The 19,692-nt window shown below is 41.2% G+C and overlaps 1 protein-coding gene across 2 annotated transcripts in view; it reads left to right on the forward strand.

Annotated features, from left to right (window-relative positions):
• Nucleotides 1–19,692, forward strand: part of NKD1 (NKD inhibitor of Wnt signaling pathway 1) — a 294,264-nt gene that overhangs the window by 177,565 nt on the left and 97,007 nt on the right. For both annotated transcript variants that reach the window (XM_075040211.1, XM_075040212.1), the window contains exons 3-5: nt 1,846–1,999; nt 2,141–2,173; nt 2,384–2,541. In XM_075040211.1, coding sequence (XP_074896312.1) covers nt 1,975–1,999; nt 2,141–2,173; nt 2,384–2,541 — 216 coding nt within the window. In that variant the 5' untranslated portion in view covers nt 1,846–1,974. The remainder of the gene's footprint in view (nt 1–1,845; nt 2,000–2,140; nt 2,174–2,383; nt 2,542–19,692) is intronic.

Here is a 19,692-nt window from a genome sequence, read left to right on the forward strand (position 1 = left end):
TTTGACAAGCAATTGATGCTGTTGCAATGGCTGCATTTCACAACGCAAGTGTTTTCTTTGCTAGACAGATAAATAGTTGAAATAATGTGAGAAATGACTTTGCAGTCATCCAAAGAACAATTTGGCTTTAAATGGTTCATTTAATGGCTTTCCACTGGCTGTGCTGTGCAGTCATTTCATACCAGACCTTCACCACATCCATGTGCTTTGGAATTCTTTCTAAAAATGAGCTCCAAGCCTGACCCTCCTCTCTGCGTCCCAATTCCCTGCAGAAGTGTTATACATATGCTTTGAATCTCTTTTTCAGATGAGCTCCCAAGTCTAAGTCCTTCCTCCCCATGCTTGAAACGTATGGATTTGAAAGCACAGATGTGGCCTTGAAGTTTTTGGACCAGGCCCATCTGGGTCAATCCCTACATAGTTTGACTAGTAGTTTCTTGAGTAAAATTCTCAGAAGCCTTCATTTTTTCTTGTTCTGAACCTACTACACGCTCCCTTTTATCTCTCCTAGTTGAACTACAAGGATCTCGCGGGAGATGTGATTTTCATAAACAGAAAAATAATGACCAGCCAGAGGAAGGAAACAAATTTTTAATGTCTGTGAGAATTGTCTGTATGAAACAGCAAGTTTCCTTTTAGTTTATTCTATGTGTAAAAAAGATACCATTCATAAACTGGGAAAGAAGGGGAGATTATTTTTAAATCTCATCTACTCAATTAATAATAATAATAATAATAATAATAATGATAATAATAATTTAAAAAGCCGATAGAGGCTTTGTCCTCCTGCTGCCAACATCTTGAATCACTGTGAAAGGCTTCCTGATCTGACCCCGAAAACTGCATTTTGGCATCGAGTGACTTCAGTAGGATCACTTGTGTGCGCAGAGATGCCCGTGACAGTTTGCAGGACTAAGTCAATAGAGCAACTGCTTTTCCAGACACGCTTCGCAATGGAGATACGGCTGAGTAGGGACACGAGGGGTTCAGGAGCGCTTCGTCACCGCATCCGAGTACCAGGGGTGATGGCAGCCAGTTTGCGAAACATCGCAGAGGGCGTGGGGGGCGTCCAGCGTCCGGATCCCTCCCGCACCCCCGAAGGGGCGGCCGAGCGGCAGGCGCAGAGTCGCGGCTGGGAGGGAGACCCTTCGGCCCGTGCGGGAAAGCTGCTTTTCCGCGATTGAAGGGGGCGGCCCCCCGCGGGCGCGGAGAGCGGCACCCCGCCGCGCCGGCTCTCCGCGGGGGTCCGCGCAGCCTGGGGAGGGCGGCGCTGCCCGGCGGGGCGGCCCCGGGAGCCCCCGGCCGAGCCGGGCAAGGGCGGCCGGCTGCAGCGGCCCGGGCCAGGAGCCGCCGGCGGCGCGGGGCGAAGCTGGCCAGCGCCGCGGGCGAGCAAGGCGGGGGCCGGGGCCGGGGCCGGGGCCGGGGCCGGGACGGCGGGGGGGCAGCGCGGCGCATTGTCTGCCCGGCGCCCCCGGGGCTGCGCGGGGAGCGGAGCGGGGGCCGGCCCCGCCGCCCGTGCCTGGCTGGAAGTGAAACGCGCCCCGGCTGCTCCTTTTTCTTTTTTCTTTCTTTCCTTTTTTTTTTTTTTTTTTCTGTGGAGCCTCCAAAAGGCTCACTCGCTCCTTTCATCTGCCGCCGCGGCCCAATGGGAAGGCGGAGGCTGCCTGCAAGTGGTCTAATCTCAATGAGGTGTCAATCATGTTCCCCGGTGGGTGAAGTAAGGTCTTTTGTAACCGCCTCTGTCTTTGGGAAAGAGAGGAGAGAGGAGGAAGACTGGAGCGGAGAGGGGGACGCCGGACCGTGCTGCAGGAGAGGAACTGAGATTCGATCTCGCTTGTGCCTTAGCAGGGAGAAGAGGAGCGCATGGATTTCTAAACACGCTGGGATTTTATATATCTACAAAAATAACAACAAGCGAGCCTGACCCTACCGCAAACAGTCAAATGAATCGTAATTGCAGATCAATGCAGAGAGATGGGGAAACTTCACTCGAAACATGGTTAGTTCCTTTCACTTGCTACTTCCTTAGCCCCTTCCCCTTATTCGGATTTTACTCGGTTTGTTGCTGTGATTTTATACTGGTGTCTAATGATCTTCCTTTATTATTCCCCCCCCCCCCCCCCCCCCCGGATCTGCCTAGCTGCCGTTTGTAAACCCAGAGAAAGTCCAGAAGGTAGGGATGGCTCTTTACTGCTAGTAACTTTGAACGCCTTCCCCCAGTCCGGGTGGCTGCTCCCGTCCCCCTGCCCTCTCCCCTCAACTTTCCTCCGCGGTTTGCCCGCTGCGTGCCCGCCCCGGCCCCGGCCCCGGCCCCGGCCCCGGCCGCGGGGACCGGGCGGGCTCTGCGGGAGACTCAGCGGCGGCATTGTCTCCTCTTTTCTAGGTGATAGTTTTGCGGTGAACGCCTCCCTGGCTCGCAAAGGGCTGGAGGACTGGATGGTGAAGCAGAAATACTCCGGGGGCAGCAGCAGCGGAGGCAGCAGCTCGGGACTCCAGCAAGGCTGCCAGCACCGGGCTGTTTGCAGGCTCTCCAGCGCCAGGGTATGTCAGCTTCCTCGCCCCCCTCCCCCCCCTTCTTCTTTAAATAGGGAAACCCAAATGCTCTTTCTACATCTTTCTGTCCCTCCCAAGGGTCGGTTTTGCAAAGGAAGGGTTTTCTTTGCCCTAATGCTGCTCCAGGGGGCTGCACCGTGGGTGGTTTCCTTCAGTCCTTTGATGAAGTTAGGAGCTGCAGAGCAAACTTGGTGCTTGTACAAAAGCCAGAGGAGTAAGGGGACCTGTCCGCTAGTGTCTGAGCAGTACGATTAGAACAAAACTCTTCACGAACAGGAACAAACAGAGAATCTCTGGGAAAAGCCCAGCACCCTGCTAGTGTGCATGAGCTTGTGAACCCTGACTGGTGCACAAGTTTGTCTGTGACATTTTGGCAGAGGAATTCAGGAACGGAGAAATCCCTGAAGAGTGTATTGTTATTTATTTGCTCTTTGCTAATAATGCGTGGCTGACTTTCTCCGTAAGAGTAACTGCACATGTCACTTGTCCTGGCTGTTACCACACTAGTCACTTCCCACCCTTTCTCTTTCCTCCAGTCCTCCTGTGTAAAGCTGGGCTGGAGGAAATGAGGAAATGTTTAAATTGCCTTTTTTTTTTTTTTTTTTAATGTTGTCTCTTTAAGCAAAAAGACATGATGGGAGGTAAACAAAGTTAACAATTCTAGATATAGACCTCACAGTGTTTCAGGGTATGATTCAGAGTTTATTGATGTTTACTGAAAGACTCCCATTGACTTCCGTGAGCTTTGGATCAAGCCCTGAAAGCTTCATCAGTGGAAAAGTAACCTGAGAGACGGGGAGATCGGAATCTGTGTTTCCCAGCAAGGAATGTTGCTCTGAAAGCACAAGCAGAGCAGGGCCACCAAACCTCCTGCAGGCTCTTCACTTTGTTAGCCACCAGTTTTATTGTCAGAAGCCTGGACTTCTGTGTCTCAGGAAAAATTAACTCATGAGTGGAGAATAGTTCATTTTAGGTGGGGTGTTGAAGTGTGTAGAAGATGTGTAGTATGGGAAAAGCTAACAATGACTTTTTAGATTCCACCAGTATTGTATTTAGAGGAGGATAAATTGTTTGGGAGTCAGTAGAAGTAAGGCAGAGTAAGATATTGATGTAAGTGTTTGTAATTGACGAGTATAATCACTTCACATTCAACTCGCAGGAATGGTTGGTTGAAGTGATTTTTATTGTGCTTTACTGGGAGACAATGTGTCCAAAGAAAGAAGTTCTCATTAATAATGGTACATACGTGTATGATACAGATGCAAAGAGTAAAAACATGTGCTCTTAATTATTTTTCATTTCCCATTTTTGTGAGTGAAGCTTTTTAGATGTGTTCTACCTTTCACATATATATTTTCTAGGACAGAAGCTCAACTCACCAAACTAAACATAGGTTTAAAATACAAGAGTTAAAGGTCAAAACCTCTGACTTTAGCTTTGTGAAATGTATTTTCTTCCATAAAGACAGTTTGCTTTCTGGAAAGAAGAAAAAAAATCTTTTGTCAAAGATACTTTGCTATTTACAAAACTCTTCTTCAGTTTTCAGTTCCATGAGGTCTGCTCAGCTGGAATGACAGTAGAACAGTATTTATCTTCTTACTCAAGGTGTCCTCCTCATCATAGCTCAGCAATTAGCAAGCCATTAACTAAAAATTAGAGTTCTAGTACGTTATAAAACTGTAAATAGGTTTAAGTATGTTTAAAAGCACTACTCCCATGAGGCTTTTTACTGTCAACCTGATAGAGCTGTTTCTGAATGTTTGAAAATATTCGCAATTTATTGCCTAATATTTTTGGTAGTATCTGTATGAAAATATACCCTGCTAATTGATTTAGTTTAATTGTCATCCTGTCACAGGCACACTGTGACAGCTACATTAAAGTTCCTTTAAAATATGAACTTTTGGTAATATGGAAGGATACATTTCTAATCCTACATTGGAACCAGATGTGCCATATGTACAGTCTTTTAGACAAGGATTATGGAGTCACAGCTATTGACTCGGTAACTGAGATTGCATGACTGTGTCTCTTCTGAGATCTCTTTGATCTCTTGTATAATTATACCAAGTACAAAGCGAATTGTAGCCTAACGTCTTGGCTCTTCATTCAGCTCAAGATGTAGAAATACTAGTCACTTCTACTAATAGTTAGTCACATGGGATTGTGTGGGACAGTTGTGTATTCCCCAATAATGTAGTACTGTTGCACTTGAATTGACCAAGGGCTCTTCTCCTTACTACTTCAGATTTCCTCCTAAAATGTTCAATTAGCTTACAAGGCTATGTGGAATGGTACAATTTTATTGTGTCACAGCTGAAACTTTGGCTTCTCATTAAAACATGTTTTTTCCCCTGAAATAGCTCCCAATTGCTGCGTTTATGACTTATGGCAGAAAGAGTTAGATCAATCACTGATGAAAAATATCTGCATTCAGAGAAACATCCAGTTGAGTTTAAAAAAAATAATGGTCCTAGAAATAGTTTTCCTCCTAGGAATCCTTAATCAGACTTTTGTTGATGGTGGTTTTATTAGTATGTAGGGCCCTATTTGGTGAAATCCAGTGTACCTCCAAAGACCTCTTGATGGGACAGGAGAGCACTCAGTTACTTCCAAGTCTGAAACGTCAAAGATTTGAATTGTTTTGATTATAACTTGAATACAACAGTGAAATTTGACTTACTTTGCTCTATATAAGCCAAAAATTCTGTCTTGGCTGTAGTTGGAAGGCTGTTTTCCTCAAGAACAGAGACACTGAATTGTTTTGTTAAGGTTAGTCATCCAGGGGACACGAGACTGAAGGTCAGGGGGATTCATGTAGCATTTTACAAAGAGGAATGAGTGACTAATACAGGAAACCAATAAAATTTCATTTGTGCTCCTATCTAGAATGATTGAATTTACAATAGTCGTGGAGGAGGAGGTCTTTACATCAGTTCACTCAAGGGGTGCTTGACATGAGGAGGGTTCAAGAATACAACACCTTTTCTCTAACTGAACTGAAGTTTTGAGAGTTTCTTGGTTAGAGCAGACTTCCCTCAGCTGACGTGTCGTCCATGTTGTGTCCCGTCCATCCGTGTCTCCCCCCTCCAATTCACTGGAAGAACAGTAGTTAGTGTCCAGCTATTGCCAAATGCATCAGTCATCTGAGAAGGATCTCATAGTAAATTGTTGGGTGAAGGCATGAGCCAGGGGAAGGGGAGTGTATCTGAAATAGGCACTTCTGGTGTGTATACAACTTTCTGTTCTGGGCTGAGCTCTGATCTCATGAAATTGTTGCCACCCGCCCAGCAGGGGCTGCTCTGCTCTAAATGTTTTAATTACTGTGGAGGCTGAGGGCTGGGTTGCAGCCCTCCACATCATGTAGAATTAAAGAAAAAAGCAATTCTGTTGCACCCATGAAAATATGAGGTCCAGAGTCATCTTCTAGTTTCAAAGCTAATTGAAACCACTGGGGCTGTAAATCTGTTAGAGCAACTGAATATGCTTCTTTTGCTGCTTTATGAATGAGTTAACTTGTGCCCAGAAAGGTTTTTTGACACTGTGGATTATCCTGTATAATTCTTAAGTTTAAATTTATTCAGTGTGTTTACTTTTAAAAACTATTTTTGGAGATCAACATTGTTTGCAAATATTCATGTATTTATTTATTTAACTGAGAAGTAGTTCTATGCTAGAGGGTAAAATATTAAATGTGACATTTGCTTAGCTCAATTTACTTTTATCTTCAAAGCCATAAGAAATTTTACTAGTTTCTTGCATGTCTCATTGAGATCTGTGCTTGGGATTGGAAAAAAACCTCATATTTTTAATTAAATTTCAAACCAGCTCACAGTGAGCCAAGTTGTAAGTAATCATTTTAGGTAGAATAGAAAAGGCTTTAGCTTACCACTTCTGCTGGGCTCTTTGGTGCTAGTGATCCTTATGTTCAACCCTAATTGATATTAATTAGAGTTGAGTATCTGGTCTGGGAATAATACAGTGTGAAATGCTGAGGCACATCACTGCTTCAGAGGTGGGGCTTGTTCTCCATTTGTTCTGTGCCTGTAACTGCCAGTGACATTAATGGGCATTCCTTGCATGGCTGAGAGCAGACTATGCCAGTGTCAACTCCATTGCTCCTCTAGCATGATCTTTCTTAAATTAAAAAAAAAAAAGCCCTTCCCAATCCTCCACTATTAAATACCATGTGCATGTGTGCATATAAAAATACATAGCCTTATGGAAGACACAGCTGGGTAGGTCATTCATCCAAAATGAAAATAATAAACAAGAAAGATACTTTTTCAGTGGTATGTATATACTATGGCTTAAAGGCTGTTGAATTGGAAGATTTAATTGTAGCACTACTTTGGGGTCATCGCATGGGTAGAATGACATTTGAAAGACTGCCTTCTTACTGATACAGTGGCAAAAGCAATTAAAATTGCCCTGGGTGCTATCTTGTGTAACTGCTTGAAGTGATCTTTTAAAATGAAATATTTTCAAGTACAGTATTGTATAGATAATTATTTTATTGACTCTGAGGATTAAAAGAAGCAACAGACTCAGCAGTGCTAGATACTGGTATGACTAAAAAAATATTTTGATACACAAGATACTGTGTATGGCATTTAAAATAAAATTGCCAAACTTTGTATTGAAAGAGAGAAGCAGAATCTTATTTAGTGTTGAAATTTGGTGCCAACAAACCAAGATAATTTAATTAGTGGTGCACACAGTATATCTTGACAGCTCTGGTTTGGGAAAATTATAATATGAATATTAACAATCAAAGAGTCTCTGAAAGTATTAGTGCCATGGTGATGAGATTAGTGAATTGGCCAATACTGTAGCAGAAAGCTGGATTCCAAGGGAATTATCCTTGAATGATACCAGTTGGTTCAATTAAAAGCCACAATTCAGTTGCCATATGGAAAGTGTTAGGCATCCTTGCATGGTTTCAAAGCTATGTGCCGGAGGTTAAATTGACATATGAAGAAAAGCATAAATTAAATATTTTGTGTTATGAAATTAAAAGTTGACTTTGCTTGAGCCATATGGAGGAGGTGGATGGAAGATAGTCTGTATTTCATCAGGGCTTGTTTTATAGGTGTTTCAGATTTAATGTGGTGCACTTTTAATTTGGCATGTTGATTGGAAAGCTGAATGGCCCGTGAAGTTTCTGCAAACAATCTCGTTAAAGTAACTTTTTTTTTTGATCTCTAACAACCCTCTTTCTCCCACCCCCTCTAAAGTGGAGTTACTTAGGTTGATGTTTGTAAGAAGGAAGCATGTTCTGTGTAGTAGCTAGGTGAAGTTCTCATCTAAGTGATACAATCTATGTCTCTTGGGCTATTGATAGTCCCTCTTGGCTTAGTGAAACCTTAATTCTTCTGAGTGAGAAGGCCTTGGTTATGGAGTACATTTTCTTCTGTAAATTGGGATGAAAAGTAACAACAGTGTGTTATATTCTTTAATGACTTAAATGTTAAATAATGTAGTCCAGACTTTACACTAAAACTTTGATTATGACAGAAATGGGAAATTTGTAGCACATGATTGTCGACATATGGAAATGTTCTTTACAACAGCATTCATTAACAGAAGGGTTTTCTGTAGGTTATGTGAGATGTGTAATAAGACCCAGGAGGAGCTTGGTAAGTGACTGTTTGTAGGCACCCTTCATAAGAAGATCTTGGTTGACTTTTATGGTTTCTTTTGAATTGGGTTATGAATAGAGGAGAGAGAAGTCTTTTGAGTATTGAAACTTTGTAAGAGTTAGTTTTTCCAAAGTTGGGAAAATAATTGTTTGGTGATATTTAAATCAAAATGGAACATTGCTCTCTGTGCTGCAGATGTTGGACTTTATAGAAATCCTTGTGGATGGATTTTGCTTCCTGAATGTCAGCATCAAAACCTGGTTGGAAAGCAAATGGTAGATGCTGAAATATACAAAATAGTTGAAGTATTTTTTTGTAACTAAACCACTTTTCTAGTTAATATACTAGTTGCTCTGAATACTCGGGAGTTTTCAGACTATGTGATATTTATAGATATCTTTTAATGGAAAATGAGGTATAGTTTTCGTTCAAAAAATTAATGTGAAGAAATGGTCAAATAGACTTCCTCTGTGAATTTATTTAGTCATATCTGCCAATATTGGCAGCAAAACTAAGCTTGTATTTACTCCTACAGAGTAACTACAGCTATGGGAGACTGAGTTGGACTGTATTCCATTCAAGAATTATTAACCAAGTTCCAAATGCAAAATCTTCATTGTGTCTGATTTCTGAGCCAGCAAAGCCTGTTTGTGTTGGAATATCTCATGACATTTGTCTTGCAATGGTGGAACACCAGTGGTGTTAACTGTGGTGAAAAGGCTGTGCCGGTGCAGATATTTTTACTACTGTGTAATCTAAGAAAGAGGGGAAATGACTTATGCAGGTTCAACTCTTGCTATCCTGGTCTCTCTGCAAGGGATACATCCGCACAGTGCATTTGCTTTTTGTAGATTTCTGGATTTATTGTCATCAGGGCTATATGGCATATATTTTGTCTTATAATTTGCGGAGTAGCAATGACACTTCTGAACATGTGAGAGATCCTTTTTTGAGTTGGAAAGTCCTGTGTAGTTAGTGTCTTGCAAATACACTGCTGTCGTGTAACCTCATGTCCACTGTTTAATAAGGACCAGTCCATTGGCTTGCCATGGGAGTTGGCATTCCAACAGGCTTATATCTGCAAGTAAGTGTTCAGCCAGATTTCTTAATACCTATACGTCTCGCATGACGTGGTACGTGCCCATCATATGTGAGAAATACTTCTGTTTAGTCATACAGAATCTAATTGTTTGTTGATACCAGGGCATCATTTGAGGAAGGGAACGATGCAGTGTCTTGTTGGGAGGTCCTATAACAGCTGTGAAATTGAGTACGACTGATTTTGTTTGTGTGGTGTGGCCTATTGTATATTATAGGGCAATAAATGATCCTATTGTTTTAGTCTATAAAACTTCTAGTGGAGTAAATCCTTTTGCTCTTCAGAATACCAGACTGTGGCCACAGAAGACTGAAATGCCATCAGTGCCTGAGAAGCTCCTCAATGGCCAAGAAAAGCCCTGTAAAAATACAGCTAAAAGATCCCACCACACTAACCCCTCAGCAGGGATAATGGAAGACCCTGTGGTTCCCTGGTTCAAACCAAGGTCCCTGCCAAACATAAATGAGAAGGAGTTGTTCCTTAAATCTGAAGCTGTTGTTAATAAAATTTAAGACTCGTGAACAAGACTTACTGGGCAAGCAGTTTTTCTGCTTTTTGTCAAAGCTCTGATAATTTGATAATTTTCTCTGATAACCCTACTTGATCTGAAAATTCAGTGGAACTCTGAAACTCTTCCAGCTGACTGTGAAAGTGTGTCTTGCTTAAACCTTGAAAAAGGCTATCTACCATTCTTGCTTTTGTTTTTAATGGGTTTGGATTTAAAGGCAGGCTCAGTGGCACTGGTCCCTTAAATCACTTGCAATGAGTATCCTTTGAGAATTTGAGATCCTTCCTTAAAATGTGGGAGGAGATCAGTTATGTTTCTAGCAAAATTTGCAGCAGAGAACTTTTAAAATGGCTGGGATCTTCAGCCATGTATCCTTGGACTTCACACTAACAAATGCGGGCAGTGTATGTTGCTTTAGCTCAGGGATGGATTGGCATGTGGTCAGAACAGTCTGTGCACTGTCCATCCAGAGAAATACTTTGTGTTTTGTGATTAGGGTGGAATTTAATGCATTTGGGGGCATTACTGTGGCAGTTTTAAAGGGATTAAGTATACTGAGGTTCCTATTAAAGTATAACATTGTGATTCAAGATCTGTGAAGGAAAATCATGCATGGGTGTTTGATCTTGGGGTGCAGCCACACATGCTGTGAGGCACAAAATAAGGGGATAGATAGACTCAGTAGGGAAGTGACAGAACAAAGTACTGTCTTGCAGGAGAAATGGGATTTGGGAGCAGCCCCGCATCTTTTGATGCATACTCTGATGCGAATGATGAGTGGTACGGAGGTGACAGATTTGTCTTGGGGGAGGAAGAAGAATGGTGGGTAGTGTGTCGCATTGCCCTTGGAGATAGTTTGCTGTCTGATTCCCCAAAGACTTGATAGTGCTAGGTAAGGACTAAGCCACTTCTTGTTGTCCTATCTTAAAAATCTTTTATAATTCCAGGACGGTTAGTTTCAAGAGAGTTAGGTAAAGAAGGCAGTAGCTGTAAAGCTAAGCCTTATGTATTAAATGCATATAAAGAGCAAATGCCTGTTTGGGGGAGTGGGAATTTTCTCTGAGCATACGGTGCCCCAGTCCTGAGCTTACAGAATAACAGTCTCTGTATTGCATAAGATGCTGCGGTTAAGCCTGTATCAGTGTTTCTGTAATAAACTACTCTTTTTGAAACAATAAATAATAATTTTGTGAACTTTCCAAGTCTCCCTCTGTTCACATAGTGTACGTGTGTATAAACTACAGACACTCATTCCCCTAGAAAGAGAGAACATCATAGTCTACAAACAGAATATCTGTCATTCCAGCTGAGCAAAGGTCTAAGGCAATAACCCAAAATATCCTGGAAGAAATTCTAAAAAGCATTGAAGAAATCAATCGTCTGATCCTAGAGGAAGGTCTTTGATGTAATTCTGCTAAGTTTATACTGGGAGCCTGCCTATTTCTTTATGGTCAGCCCTAGACTTTCTATATGAAAAGTGGATCAAGTAATTTCATATGCTCCTGCTTTAAAAAAAAGATGGTTGATAGTTTTCTAAAGCGTACACACTGTTTAAATGTAGATTGTGGCTTTTAGCCGAAGGCCAGGTGGGGAGGAAAGGCTTTTCAAAACAAGTACTTACAGGAAAATAAATAATACTTTGATATTTTTCCCATGGAAAAACTGTGCCTCATTTAGCCATCCCGAATATTTAATTTTATTCTGAGGATAAACTTCATAGGTTATCTCAGTTAAAGCCATTTTTATTCATGCAAAGCTTATGTGCAAGGTCTTGTTGCTGATGTGGATATATATGTAAAAGGAGTTTTTCAGAATACCATAAATAAATTACTTTTAAAGGTATATTTTTAACTAACTCAGTGTAGTTAGGTAAGTCTGGTTTTATCAGCTTGAAAAATTCTGCAATATTTCTCTGTTATGTTTTGATGCAAAAGCCCTGCTGTAATCAAGGGGAAACTTCTCATTGCTTTCAGTGGTTTTGTATCTGGTTCTCTGCCACATCAGTGGAAGACAAGGGAAGGTTCAGGTGGTGAGACTGCTAGTCTTTTTATCTAGCAGCAACATTGCAGGTGGAATAGCAATGTATTTTCCCCTACAGATGCAGTTTATCTGATCACTTTATGACAGGTTCACAAAAGTTTTTCCCAGTGGTACTGCCACTTAAATTCCCATTTGTAATTAGCAATGTAATTTTGCAGACAGGTTTAAAAAGCATGTTTGGAGAGAGGCTATTCCCACAGCACTGCTTAATACCCATTAAAATACCCCATTTTTATTGTATGAAGGTGTTTTTTATCTAATTAGGTTGGTTTGTTAAAGTATTACACCACAGTCTCATTCTTTCTTTTTTTTTTGTTTTTTTCTTCTACTGTAAGGCTGTTTTTAATCATTTGTTTGTGACCAATGGGAAGCACACAAAATCTTCAGCTCTGGACTAATGCACAGCATAAAGAAGTAAATGAGTTCTCTTCCTGCCTAAGCTATTGTACAGGGCTTTTCTTTGAAAGGCAGTTGCTCTTGGATTAAAACATGGTGACGTGTAACAGAAAAGAAAGAGAAAACACCAGCATTTGGAAAGGAAGTATTGCATTAATTGATGCTCCATAGACTTCATTAGAATTTGGTCATCAACCTTACCACGGCACTCTTTTCCGTATGTGCTGTTGGATTTCTTTTTTTAAAGTGCAATTTAGAAAAAAATGAATGAAATAAATTTTCTTGAGGACTGTATGATGAAAGTCAAATTACGGCACACTGAAGTAGCTCTGTGTCCTTGGACATTTGCTGTTATCCAGGAGTGACTAGCTAGACTGCAGCATGCTGGTGTTGCCCGTGCTTAGTCAGTGAACATACATGTGCTGTTTAAACACAGAATAAACCTCTGCTAAAACAATTTATCCTTAATCTATGGCCACCTCTGATTTTCCCCATTTTGGAAAGACAGAAACTGAAGACACTGCAGCAGGAAGCCCCCTAGATTTTCCAGTAAATGAATAACGGACAATGGATAATGTCCTGTGGGAGTAGCAAAGAGACTGTGAGGTCCCTTATTAGCTCTGCAACAGTAATCTGACCCTCCTCATGGGTGTTTCTGATGGCAACACTGACAGTCCTGGTCTCCTCAAAAAATGAGGAGAATTTCACCACCACTGGGGAAAATAGGAAAGCTTGTCAAATACCTAAGAACAGAATGGTTAGACAAGGAAAATGCTAATGTCATGCCTTCAGGGGTATGTTTTAAGCAAGGAAAGAGTCCTGGCCTACTGTATAGTCAGAGTGTCTCCTAGTATCAGCAGGAGCCCTATCCAAAGACAAGGTGAGGCTTCCTCTTTCCACGCTCTGAATAGACACAGGATCTAGTCAAAATCTGCTGTTATTGTGTATCAATTCCAATATCCAGTAGTATCAGGAATGGATAACCAGTTCTGCCCTCAGGTAGAAATATGTACAGAGACTTTTGAGAGGCGTGCCAGTCAGAGATACATGCCAGATCAGGGGTAGGATTTGGCTTTAAATTGTGTTGGCACAGCTTACTGATGCTGGTGGGCTGGGTGCTAATAGCTGATGGCAGAACTGGGTGGAGGGAAGTAACTCAGCTGAAAAAGCAGTCTTCTGATGTTCAGTCTCATCTGTCTGTAAATGGGGGGTGGGGGGAAGTGTGTGTTACCTGGACTTAGCCATCCATAGCCAAGAATCTTTCTTCTCATGATAATGGTGACTACCAGTGAGTATTTTGTGTCATACCCGGCTGCACGCAAAACTATATTCTAAATTTTGTGCAACAGTGGTTTGCAGTGGCCCTTCTTGCAGGGTGATGCCTGCCTTCTGTGTCAGTGCTGCTTTGTCCTGGTAGGTAAAGCACCCTTTCTTCTGTTGACCAAGTTCTGCTTACAGCAGGGTTTACCCAAACTTCACATGCCTGTTGGAACCGCATGCTTGTGTTGTACAGAAGGTGAAACGGTATGGGTTTTGCCACACAGTTTTTTGACTGTATGCTATTGATAGGACAGATTTTGGAGTGAGTGATCTTTGTGGAATATAAAGGGTTATGTTGTTGAAGTTACACAGGCGCCAATCCACTGGCACACCGCAGGTGATCTCGGAGTGAATGTTGTTTAAAGCGCCTGTCCCACGGTTTCACAAATGTGCTCTGACCAGAGGATGTTTTTCTAACTTCAAAGGGCTTCTCAGGCTGGCTTGGTGCCTCACAGACTGAGTCCACAATTCCTCTCTGCTCGTGATGTGTTCTAACCATGTGTGATTTTTTTGGTATGTGATGTTTTCTTAAAGCGGCATTGACCTGTGTTCAAGTGAAACTTGCTCTTAAGCTTGTAAACACAAACTTGTCGTGTGGGCAGTTTTCATCTTAACCTGATGTGTGTATTTGTTTTAAGAGCAAGAATAGACATCAAAAGGAGGAGTAATTTATAGGAGAAGAAGAAAGAAAAGAAATAAACTTGCAGCAGCCTTTTGAGTTGCACCATCCAGAAGCTTTTGCTTGAAGATCAAAGTGTGGGTCCTTTGCTGGCCGTAAGGAGAAGAGCATATTTCCACCTTGGCACTGCTAGTGTTACAGTAGGTTACTTTGTCTAAAATGTGCCTCTGCACAAGGGGTGTGCAAAGGGGAAAACCGCAAGGTAAAAAGGAGTAGAAAGTGGAAAGAACCTAGGGCACTTATCAGTGACCTGATTTTTTTTTTTTCTTCCCTCCCTCTTTAGCAATCTTATATTAAAATAAACTTTTAGGAACATGTTTGTATGTTTTTAAATATTAAAGATTGGTTGCTTGTTTTTTTTTTTCTGTAGTACTTTGTAATATAGTTTTCTGAAGGGGATTGTTTTCAGGTTAATGCAAAATACACATTCTTTTTAATGCTGAGAATTAGAAATGACTGAGTTTTTGTGGGCCAAATTCTTTTGCCGTTGAAGTCCATTAACTCTGCTGAGAGCAGGATTAGGCCCTGAAATATCTCCTGAGATACACTGTGCGACATTAGCTATGGTTGTGAATCTGAGAAGATCTCGTGTTCCACTAAGTAAGTTGCATTGGTAGGTACTGGTTTTGCAATGTTTGTGCATTTGTTAAGGCTAGAAAAAGTAGGCTAGTTTGAGGTTTTAAAGTCATCATTTTTAGTTTACTGTTATTACTATTATGGATGTTTCTGAGTATATTAAAAACCCCAAACCAACAGCAAAACAAACCCTTTCTTCAAAGAAAACAATACCTTACACACCAGACCATAATACTTTCTGTTTGCCAAGTGATTGAAAAGGATCATCTGCTGTGGGAATAAAACATCGTACTGTGAATGGCATGCCGTGAGCAATATCTCTCAGCTGTGCAATGAAGTTTTTCTCCTGATGAGTAACAATACCACAATCTAGCACTTAATAATTAATCCAGCTTTCAGATGCAGCTTGATCCCAAGGCCCTCATCCAGACGAGATTCTGGAGAAGTTAGTGATGTCTAGGACTTAAACCCTAACAGCAAACAACCTGTGCTACCCTGCCATCCTATGGTTATCAACAGGAACCATCCCACCACGTTTATTTTGGCTAGTCTTAAAGCAGGTGGCCAGGATGAATTCCTTGTTTCAAAGTCACAGCTGCTGCTTTGAAATTGTGTAAGAAGGGCTTTGGTTTCTTAACACAAAATAACTGAGCTGCTGTTTGGTATTAGAGCATCATTATTCTGGGAAATGCACTCTTCATTTTAAAAATATCTTCTGTATGGAAGTTGAAAGTTTATACCTCATGATTCTAAGGGCAAAGAACTGAAAAGGTTCCTTGTTTGATGATTGTGAATGCTTAAAAATTCCTCAGTGACTTGAGTGAATGGAATCTGAAGGTAGTATTAAAAATTAATAGCAATATTAGAAACACACAGTTACTGCAGGAATCTCTTGTTTGTTAGTATTAAATAATTGGGAGGGGGAGATTTTTTGGGTAACTAAAAAGAGAAAAATCTTAATTTAAACTGGATGTCTTTGTGGCAGTTACCCCCCAAATGTTATATCTTTATCATTAAATGAATTCAAAAGACCAAGTTGGCTTTATACCATCACAGTAATGATGCTGTGATTAAGTAGAAGGAAATGTTCCATTACAAATCCACATTTCCTCTACTTGTAAAATTTTATTTTAAAATGAGCCTTCTTGGGTGACTTTTTCAGTAGCGTCAGCAACAGTGTCAGCAGAACAGTGAATTCGTGTCGCTGGAAGTATAAAGAGAATTCATGAAGGAGTTTGTGTTAAGCATAGTTTTCTTTTTTATAAAAAAGGATTCTATTCACTGTGGTTTTTTTTCTTCTTTTGTATTCCTTCCTACCTTATGATATTATAATGTTTTTTGCCTACATTCAAAATTTCATAGATATATATTTATAAAAAATATATGTCATGTAAGCCTTTTTCTAGTGTAAGAGAAAGTACATTTTATGCAAGGTACACAGCATGGGGTTTTCTGGGCCTTCAGTCTCATGTGATCCTGTCTCACAATAAATATATCAAACAGGAATGAACAAAATGCAATCCCCTCAGACTGGGTGAAAATGCGCTTTTAAGAAAGAAGATGAAGGGGGGCTGGTTAGAGGAAAGGCTAGACCTTTCCTCTGAAAGGAGGCCTGAAAAAAGTGAGCAGGCAGAGAATGGAGTGTTTCTTCAGCTTACGTAGACAGGCTTGGTAAAGGATGGAAAGGGCAAAATTAGGGTTTATTTGGTACTGGAGACACGGTCAAAGAAATGAATGCAGGATTTGCATGCATAGGATATAACAAAATTGTTGACCTGGTTGTTAAGGGGAAGGGATTAGAATGGGCACGTCATAAGTACAGGCAGTACAGACAGGATATCTTAATCCTTTTTGCTTCAATCATAAAACAATTTTTGTTTGTATTTTTATCTTGTTGATAGTAATTACTAGTAGCGCTCTCATCTGTTGGAAGCTGCATGTTCTAGTGCAGCACTTCTCAGATTTATCCATTAACAAGTGGTGCTGGACCATATTTTATATATACGTATATATGGCAGAAAGTTCCCTACTAAGTTAAAGCTCTCAGTGGTTCAGACACAGGCTTACTGTGCAATCCTTGCATTTCTGATAACAGTGTGTGCCTTTGCTAGCTGAGTTGGCTAACTGAGCCTCTTGGGTCTCTACTTAGTGCTTGGGATTTGCATGGGTAGGATGTCAGCCCTGTTGTGCTTAAGGAGATAGGGTAATAGCTTAAATACAGCTTTCTTAAGCACTCTGAATCACAAGGTAAGGAGGCTTTGAAGTCGGCCGAGATTAGAAGACTGGTCTCTGGGCTTGCATGTGAAGTTGGGAGGTGTTTGTCATGTGGGTGGTCACAGATGGATAGCCATTGCTGTAGAGCTACCTGGTCTCTGAAACTGTGAATTTATGGTTTAAGAATGAGATATAGGAGCCATGTATTCTAGTCTAGACCCTAGCTTTAGCTGTATATCCTTTCTTAAGTTGCTCAAACGTGAATCTTCAGAGAGACCCAAGATAGCTAAACACTTGCCACTCATTTAGTCTCATTTGTCTTCTCTTTGAAACTACCAGTTCTGTCCACTTTTTCTCACTGCCCCATTAGGGAAGTGGGGATAGGTTTTATTCTTCTACCTACCTAGGCTGTTGAGGTAGACAGAGAAATATTTAAAGTTCAGGAAGAACTTCAATGCCAGCTGTACACTTAATTCATTGCTATGTTTTTATGAATAAGCCAGGTATTTATTACCTACTTTCCTGAGCAAAGAAAGAAAATAAGAATGACAAATAATATTTGAATTCCCCTGGAGTTTATATAATCCCCCTTTGCAAAAAAACCCTCTTACGTTGGTTTTTCTTTTGCTCTACAGTACTCTTCCTAAAATCCTTTTGGAAGGGGGCCTTTCTGAACTGCCCAGCTCTCATCACAATCCATTGGTCCAAGAAGTCTAACTCTAAAAAGTTTGTATTAATCAAAGCAGTTTTAACGTATGGAGAAAAAAGACATTTTACTTCCCACTCGTCCGAACAAGAGCTTGGTCGAGGTTAGAAGTTGGTGGAAAGGACATGTCTTTAATGTATGAGCCGAATCTCCACCCCTTGTGGAGGCCTGTCTAAGGACATGTGCATTCAAGTGCTTATTGCTGTACCTTGCTTTTGGTACTGCATACAGATTCAGTGCAAGATTAGTAGGAATGTAGGGATAGAGCGTATGGCTAGCATATGTATAAATCATAATAGGTAAATAATATAGGATGAGGAGGATGCCAGACTTTTACCACTGTTACTAGATGAAATTAACTACACAGACATAATTAAGGGGCAAAGGAAAACATTTGTTAAAAATCTGACTGAAGATGAGCTCTGATGCACAGCTAGACTTGAGGTTTTTCAGGGAGATGAGCTTTTTTTCTGGTGTTTGCTCGAATAATGAAATTACCCTCTCTTGAAGGTTATTCTTCGGAGCAGCAGAGTTTGTACATAAGCGAAACGCATGTCAAAATGTTTACAATGAACTGAAGTGGTGTGGTGAGTCAAAGCAGTAGGCTTTTGTTTGCACTGGCTTTGTAATGGAGAGCCTTATAATGAGGGTGAACTATGCCTCCTATTCTGGTGGGCCTTTGTACTATCTGGAGCACAAAGTGGAGCAGGTTTACAGGTTAATTAACACCTCTTCCCTCCTCCTTGTGGTGCTGGCAGTGATGTATCACCCAGGGTCATGTTTAGAAATGGTGACTGATGGTTAGTGATGGATACTTCCAAGCTTTTTAGTGGTTGCCACTGAATTCTCTGCTGTGAATATCATTTGTTCTTTTAAACAATGGAAAGCACAGTTAAATGTATGGTGCTGAAGAGGCACTTATTGTCCTGGTAGCCTGGCAGCAGTGAGCACACCCCTACAGCTGTTGTGTTTGCAGCCAGGCACATCCCAGCCTGTAGCTTCCCTGCTCTCCCCTCCTTATAAATATGAAGAGAATTCAGACAAATTCTGCCTCTCTAAAGAGGATTTAATGGCATCTCAAAACCCTTTATTATGTATTTAAAGATGATTTCTTTGAATATTGAATTGTAAGGATGGTTTTAATCTAGCGGCTCTGTAGTTTTGGAGAGTTTGGTCAGTCTGGCTGGAATCATTGTACTTTAGTCTGTGTGTTGGATATGGGCATTTGTTGTTGGGGTTCTTCCCCTCCCTTTAGAGACTTCAAGTTTTCTTTGCCACCTATTGCCCACAGATCACACTTTATCAACAGTTGCCCTGTGCTGCTTTCTTTCCCTCCCAGTTCCTCGGGTCTCAACACTGTATGTGTTAGCTACTTCTATTTTAACAGCTATTGCCTTTGCCTTAGCTTGATTTAAATGCTACATTGTTCAGAAACTAAGTCTTGGTGGAGAAACAAAGCCATGTGGTGGTCTAATTAGCAGGGTGCACATCTAGGTGTGGAACATCAAGAATCCTCTTGCCATCTTGCATCGGCTAGCACACCATACTGTAACATTTGAGGCAAGTGTGCACCATACTGCATAACCATACCCTCCATACCATACCCCCTGTACAGATAGCTGACAAAAACCATGTGTAGCATATATGTATTTTTGGAGCTTAAAGAATTTCTCCTTACATGTCCCAGTTCCTTACTTGCCTATTTGTGAGTGGAAAGATGGTGGAGCATAGCTCATCTCTGGAGCAGAATAATTTCTGGAAGAGGACAGTGCAGAGGCAGTGCTTGCTGCCTTCCTTAAGGCAGAGGGGAAATTGGAAAGGAAACTGTGATTCAGTGAATAATAGTCATCTCTCAGACGGCTCCAGGGGCAGTGCAGCTCTCAGCTGCTGCCTTGCTCACAGTAGATTATGGGGTCATAATGCAGCCCACTATGGCAAAGCAGAAAAGCAGTAAATTCA

The sequence above is a fragment of the Buteo buteo genome, chromosome 11, assembly GCF_964188355.1.
Source record: "Buteo buteo chromosome 11, bButBut1.hap1.1, whole genome shotgun sequence".
Lineage (NCBI taxonomy): Eukaryota > Metazoa > Chordata > Aves > Accipitriformes > Accipitridae > Buteo > Buteo buteo.